The following is an 8,132-nucleotide window of genomic DNA, read 5'->3' on the forward strand; positions in this document are numbered from 1 at the left end:
GCTTCGCGAGTTAGTATTATAAGTTTAGGGTTGGGTTAATTGTTGGGTTTAAAACCTGTGAATTTTAAATTGTCCGGCATTGGTCAGTTCGGACCGAGGGTCAAAAGGTCAGGGGGGTCAGATTGACTCAAAATCGGTATTTCTAATACTACTTCTAGATTTTACTGAAACTGTATGATGTTCTCCTTATAATTTATGTTTGGTTCTTACTGATAACACAGACTTGATTTCAGTCCTCGAGTACGCCATGGTCAAAGCTGCTTACATCACTACCTGTGTGGGCAATCATTGTTTCAGACACTTGTGCTGAATGGGGAACATATAGCTTCTTGACAAATATACCGACCTATATGGAAGATGTTCTAAAGTTTGATAGCAAAAAGGTATATTTGTCAAATTGTACATGTACCTTTGTTAATCATTCATTCTAACAGTTTTGAAGGTTATGTTTTTCATTTACGTTGAACGGAACAGTTATGCTCATTATCCTACAATTGTAACTGACAAACTGTAACTTGAGACCATTGGTGTAAAATAGAAAGTACGTATATACCACTGGCACCAGATCAAAAAGGAAATGCCTCCGTGCGTGTTATACCCTACCCCTAGGTATTCTATAAGAACCATGGTCATGAACGGGAAAGTGCACTAACCCGTTTCAATCGTACATTTCTCAACTTAAACGCGCAGTTCGGTGAATGGGTACCTAGTATATTGAACAAGCGATAATTTATCTTCCATCGTGCACCAGTCACATTGTCTCAATATTCCATATTGCTGAAATTATCAACATGTTTTATGCTTTCGTCAACGTTACAGAATAAACTTACTTGAACTTCCCTAATGAACATATGGTCTAGAGGTCACGGCAGTGCGCACATGTTTGGCGAAACGTAAACAAACAAAACAGATTTTGAAAAAAACACAATTTTACACTAAAACTCGAAATGATGAATGAAATTCATCTTGAATCTGATCTTTAATTTGAAACCATATATTGGTCTGCATCTGTTCTGTGTATTTTATTCATTTAACTCATTTTGCTGCATTTTCACATTTTAGCGAACACGTGTAGTAAAATGACGATTGACATACATTTTCACAACAGCCAATCAGAATGGTTTTGTAATCTAGAACGGAACTTTACCAGGGAAGTTCAAGCAAGTTTTTTGTGTAACGTTGATATTACTATAAACTACGCGTTGTTTTTCTAAGATAAGATGTATTGAAAAAATGTGACCGGTACACAATGGAAGATAAATTACCACTTGTTTGATATCCATAGTACACATTTACCGCACTGCGTGTTTTAGGCATGAAATGCGCGATTGAAACGGATTAGTATATTTTCCCGTTCACGACCATGGTTCTTATAGAATACCTAGAGGTACGGTATAACACGTACGGAGGCATTTCCTTTCTGATCTGGTGCCAGTGGTACATACCTGATATATGATTACCCGGGTACATTTTAGTAACGCATGCTAAATGTATTTAATGCTTGAAAATGCCTGTATTCGCTAAAATTACACATCAAACATGGTCAAAATAAGACGCAAAAAAGACTTGGTGTCAATAAACACGTCATATAGTATGTATTAAAAAAATATTCAGTGAAAATTTTTGTTGCATATCAAAGCTGGTCAAACAAAAAGATGAAACTAGCTGTGCATTAACGTTATCTTATGTTCGACAGCGGTCGCTGGTAGTAATTAGTATCAAAATATGGATAAGCTTTAGCGACTGTCGCTGAAATAGATTTTCGTTTTGTCCGTTTCTTAGAACAGTCCAGACGTCGATGTTGGATTTCTTGACCACCTAGCTCAGCCGTAACGAAAGGGCACCTTTGGAAGTAAAGTAAAAGAAGCGAAAAGGGTAGGGTAATGGAGAGAATGGGGAATTATTGTTTCTTAAAGTATTAAAAGTACTATGTAAGAAATCTGAATAAAGTTATTTACATGTACCAAAGACTACAACCGAAGATCAAAGAACGTCCCGGAAATAGATTAACTTATATAGTTGATGAATTACCTTCCCTACAAAAATACAAGGGGACCCTATAAGATATTTTGGCCGAATAAAGCATTTATCCTTCAACACATAATTAGGCCATTATAGTAGCTATAATGCACTGCACTTTTTAGGCGGGATTTCTTGCTTCACTACCGTATCTTGGCTTCTGGGTTGTATCTAACGTGTCTGCTCATCTTGCCGACTTCCTTCGAAAACGAGGCTACATTTCTACTACAACAGCAAGGAAAGTCTTTAACAGCATAGGTAGGAAACATCGTATTTTGTCTATGGTTATATGTGTATGCGTTTTTTTATTTGATGTAAATCTTTAACTTTCAAAATCAAGTTGATTAATACTGTTAAAGCACTGGTAATTACAGAAAAAATATTTCCGTTTTTGAAAGTTGCTTTAATAACTTTTCTGTCACCTCGAGATTGCTTCATTTGTAAAATAGCGTATTTCAGTTTTTAAATTGATTTAAAATCATGCATGTATGTATGTTGTTTTATCTCTCATTATTTCCGAAATATATGAAAAACAAATTGTAAAAAGTGATTTGTTACTATTTCTTTATTTTCTTCCTTAAAGGCAACATCTTACCGGCAATAATTATTGCCATCATGGGAAATGTTGCCGACGACCCTGGTATTGCAGTTGCCATGTTGACTCTGGGTATGGCTATGTCTGGATGCCAGTACGGCAGTGGATTTATAGTAAATCCTGTCGACATTGCACCAAGATATGCTGGTATTATCATAGGGATTGCTAGCACCAGCGGTGCTGTTGCAGGTTTCTTCGGACCCTTAGCAATTGGATTTATAACAGTAGATGTAATAAATAATTTTATCTAAACGTAAAAATGTTTGTCTCATTAGGAATCGTTTAGCCTTGACAGCTTTGAAATACTGTCTTTATCTTCTTTCTGCTTTTGAAATTGGTGTTTTATTTCGTTAGTTTCCTTTTATCATATCAATTAAATCTATTTTGAAAACCGATTGCAGATAAATTACTCTCTACTTATGGAAACGACCTAAGAGGGAAAACATTGTTCTTTTCATTCTCACGTAAATGTCAAAAAGTATAGAAAACACAAATGGGTACATAATTTTGAAAAAATGTAAAATTAATTATTGTGTGTATTTCATTTTCGTTTACATTGTTTTAGAAAACAAAAGAGCAGTGGAAAGCTGTATTCTATATAACGGCTGCAATATACACATTTGGTGCAATATTTTACATCATATTTGCGTCGGGGGAATTACAGGATTGGGCTCGGGATGAGGATAATGATCAAGAAATTAATGTGAGCGATAAAAGTACAATTCACGAAGTAAACATTGATGCCGAGGAAGTAACGCATATGTAGAGCTCAGTACGCACAATAGACACGAAGTAACATGTATGTTCAAGTGGAATGGCTTTGTCCTGTGAAAGGGGCGTATAAATGTAGAAAGGATAAACGTTACTAAGTGCAATGGGGAATTCGTTAGGATCAACGTTATAAAGACAATATTTAAGTCATATTGCGCCATTCTAGCTTTTAATAGCAGAAGAAGACCATAAATGACTCTCCAAAAATTGTTTCAAGCATCGCTGGGTACTTGGGTAGAACCACACACCTTTCGTAAGCTTTCTATTGGCTTCCCCGCATGAAGAATTCTACACTCCACGTGGTTTCGCCAATATTGGTGACGGGCAGGTGATGCAAAGACCATTCCACGGAGAAAATACAATCGTGTAATTATTTTTGAAATTGGTAAACTTATTTCAGTATTGTTTCTAAACTGTCACAAAAATAGGAAAATGCAATTAAATATTCTTTTTATACTAAAAGGAACCTTACATTAACTAATAAATAGGTCTGAAAATATTATTATTGAAATGTAATATTGTTAATTGCTGTCAAATATTTCTACATACACATATTAGGTACTGTTTTTGTTGATGATAAAATACATGAACTTTATTTTATAATAATTAGAATGCACCAAGAAAGTAGATTTGAGTGTCTGTAACCATTTGAGTAGTTGGCCCCTTAAACCGGATTGATCTTCCTTTTGTGGCAGTCAATAACTATGTAAAGTTTAAAGCTTGAGTTCGGAATTAAGGGATTCTAGTAAGGTCCCTATGATCTTCATCTTTGAGCCATAAATATTCACACACAAAAGAGACCTCCCCCTTATGATAATAGACTTAGCTAGAAAAACACCAGCAAACTTTAAAACAATAACAAAACTAAAAGAAAACATTGAATTATGAAGTAAAACAAATCAAACTGCAGTTTTATATATTAACCGAATTTTGTATAATTGTTTAGTTCACAAAATTCAATCCATATAAAACTTATCAATTGTCATCAAGTTTTATGTAAATATATCAATTTATCTTTTAATGAATATTTTTTTAACATCCCAATCGACCACGTGTTGGTTACACGCTTCAACAAAAAATAAAGACATGTAATTTTCTGAGTGAATAAGGGATAAAAAAAACTTCTGTCTTTATGCAAGTGATATGATTATATATATAATATGACTATAAATAATGCTTCAAGGTTAAAACCAAGGTTTTACCGATTATGATTAACCTTAGTAGAAACTATTAGTATTAGTATAAAAAAGCTATTAGAACTAATTTGACATCGGATTAGAATGCCTTCAAACGACTGCGAAATAAAGTCAATAACTTAAAACCACATGCTGAAGAACAATGTTCCAATAATCTAAATTATTCGTTAGAAGAATCAAACGTGAATAATTCCAAATAATAATGGAATACTGTAAAATTACTGATTAAGGTATTAGGCCCCTAATAGTAATGTTTAAAAAATGACATTTGGTTGGTATATTCTTACAGTTGACCGTGCTTCGCACTTATATGCAAATTTTTAAAAACTTTTACCGTGCCGTTTTTTATAAATTTTGTGTAATTTATGGTATTTCCTAAAGCTCAAGTAGAGACAAATTTCAAAGTGGTGGTCTTTATCCAAAACGTTTTCAAAGAATTTATTATTCCATTATTTTTTATGAAAGAAACATCAAACTATTGGTAAACAATCATAAAACTTAAAATAAAAACTGTCAATATCATTTTTTCTAGGGTGCCTCGAGTAAACGGATTCAATCAGACAGAATTCCAACTCCAATATTGAAAAATTATGGTCGAATCCTGCGGGTCTGTTTTGAATTTTGCTCACTTCATTCAAAAATAACCTTGGGGCAGAAGTAAAACCTACCTACATTTCTTCCACAATATGTAATCTAAAGAATGAAGGCAAAATAGAGAACTTTTACCGCATGTAACTCAGTATTTTTAAAGATGTCTAACTCTACCCCTTCTGTTTTAGAGGTCAATTCACTTTTAACAGGAAGAAATCGCATATCAAATGATTTTTTTTTTCATTTTTGTACAATAAATCAATAACAAGTCTTGAAAGAAGTAAAAACTTACTAGAAAAAAAGGAAAACAAGGGGAAAAAAATTTGGTCCCAGTAGGGCTTGAACCTACGCCCCCCTGAAAATTGCTGTCAAAGTAGGTTTATGGTAGGAATTGAATACTCTTCAGAAAGGAGGTACTCTATTATGGGCCTAATACCTTAAAGAAACTTCTAATGCTTTTAAGTCAGTACCAACATTAGTCGTTGGCGGAGATAACAATGAAACATATTACACTACTGATAATGAAAAAGCTAATTGTTAAAATGAATATTTCACCTCAATATCAAAAATTGAGTATTTCAGACACAAACTTTCGACATTTGTCAATAATCAAATACTGTTTTGACATATTTAACTGTAAACAGTCAACTCTTGAGAGATAATATATATACTTTCATCACGAAATAAAGCTGTCGGATAAGATGAAATAAGTCATAAATTATTAAACGAAACTCGTTCTTTTAACTAGTGTGTTTAATAGGTCCCTTCATGAAGTTATTTATCAAGATATCTGGAATTTACAAAAGAATTATGCCACTTTTCAGAAGGAAATAAAAATTCACCTTTCTTACTATCGACCGATCTCGCTGATTAGCTGTGTTGGTATTAAAGTAATGGAAAGGGTAATTCAAACACATTTACAATCACCTACATTCAAATAATTTAATTTACCCATTGCAGTCTGAGTTTCGTTCAGGTCATTCAACATTTTATCAGCTCATTGACATATGTCATCAGGTTTTGAATTATTCGATAAAAACAGTCAACATGTATTGTTTTAGCGACATGTCAAAAGCTTTTGATAGAGTTTGAAATCGTGGTCTTATATCTAAACATAATACGGTATTATTCATGAACTCTTAAAATGAACCACGGACTATCTCTCTGAAAGAAAACAAGCTGTGTATGTAGGTTGTGAATTATCTGAAATACTTGATATCCTAGCCGGTTTTCCTCAATGCTCCGCCCTTGGGCCTCTGCTATTTCTCGTCTATGTAAACGACATTGCCGAAAAGTGTTACGCGCCTTTATGGCTGTTTCATCTAGCGGCACATATTATATCGTAATGACTTTAAAACAAAGAAAATTATCAAACAGGGAATGCCACGCACCAAAAGCGCAGCCTCTTCAAAACGAACCCCCCAGCAAACCGTGATCTTAAAATCTCTCATCTCTCATTGATGAATGATCTAAACAATGGCTAATAAATTAAAATCCTAGTCAAACTGAAGTCACGTTTTTTCCAAGCAAATATCTATAATAAGCTATTCAATGACACCTCTCTTGATTTTGTTGATCATCAAAGGCACGCAGGCTCAACATTATCTATAGATTTAAAATGACACGAGCACATTGAAAATATAATATAATCAGCTTCTAAAGTTATAAGTACAATGCGTACATTAAATCTAAATTAAAACGATCAACTCTAAATAAAGTATACATTTCATACATGCCTCCCATATTAGAGACTCTTCGGTTGTGTGGGAAGGGTGCACATTTTTTCTTTAGAACAACTAGAGTATGAAGCCGCTCGCCTAGTAACAGGTTTAACAAGGTCGGTTCCAATCAACTCTCTGATAAAAGAAATAGATTGGTTTTCTCTTTCAGACAGGTGAAAAATGCAGAAGTTGGTTACGGTCTACAAAGCAAAAAATGGTCTTCTCCCACAATACGTTTAAACTGTTTGCTCTTTATTAGTATCAGATACGAAACATTATTCACTAAGGAATAGCAACAATTACACAACAGAAAATCGACGTACGAAGGCATACAAGAAATTATTTATACCTTCTGCTGCCGAATTATGTTTTGTTCGCAATTCAAATTATTAAATATATTTAACTCAAAAATGAAAGAGAAAAATAAAGCACCACAAGTACCTAAGCAGATTTTGTTCGGAGACACCTTTTCGGTTCTACATGCGCGCCTTAGAAATAATTATAGTAATTTACATAATATTCTGTTCAAAAACTAGCCGAGAGAAAATTCGACATGCAATTGTGGATACTTTGTTGAAGATGCTGAACAGTACCTATTTCACTGTTCCATATTTGAACTTCAACGCATTATACCATTTGCAGAAACCAGAATCTTTCATCCGCTTAATGTTGATTTATCACTTTTCGGTAGTGATTTGTTAGACGTTGAAAATAATAAAGTATTTACAGCAGCTGTTTAAAAGATTATTGAAACTACGAAATGTTTTCACAACACTTGGCTTTATTTACTATGTGTTTACGCTCTGATGTCACTACTTCGCAAACGTATGTGGGTAGAACCAATCCATTGATTATGGGATGGGGATACGTCTTGGCTTAAAGCTTCCTCACTAGTTCTATGATTTTTTTGTACATGTTTGTATATGAATTTGTTAAAGTTTCCGGACAAATTACTCTGTTTCTCATGCAACATTTTGTATCTTTTATATTTTGCTTTATGTATGTATGTTGCAAATAGGCTACAATAATGCTATTATTAAGTAATAATATATATTTACTTTCTTTGTGAAGGGGAGGGGGGCAATTGCTAAAGTTCTAAGAAAATATTGTATCGTAAATATTCTGTTTCTGTGTAATCATGTATATATAAGCAATAAAATATGAATGAACTAAACCATATCCTTTGGAAGCAAAGAACGCAATCAAGCGAAATCATAGAAGACTCGGGTTTGATTGAGT

The 8,132-nt window shown here is 33.6% G+C and overlaps 1 protein-coding gene across 1 annotated transcript; it reads left to right on the forward strand.

Moving 5' to 3' along the window:
* The first annotated feature begins 183 nt into the window (after positions 1 to 183).
* LOC128553427 (sialin-like) lies at positions 184 to 8,049 on the forward strand. Its single transcript, XM_053534574.1, has 4 exons — positions 184 to 383; positions 2,145 to 2,277; positions 2,603 to 2,844; positions 3,180 to 8,049. The coding sequence occupies exons 1-4, from the start codon at positions 351 to 353 to the stop codon at positions 3,378 to 3,380; spliced, it is 609 nt and encodes a 202-aa protein (XP_053390549.1). The 5' UTR covers positions 184 to 350; the 3' UTR covers positions 3,381 to 8,049.
* Positions 8,050 to 8,132: the final 83 nt, after the last annotated feature.

This window comes from Mercenaria mercenaria, unplaced genomic scaffold, assembly GCF_021730395.1.
Source record: "Mercenaria mercenaria strain notata unplaced genomic scaffold, MADL_Memer_1 contig_3815, whole genome shotgun sequence".
Taxonomy (NCBI): Eukaryota; Metazoa; Mollusca; class Bivalvia; order Venerida; family Veneridae; genus Mercenaria; species Mercenaria mercenaria.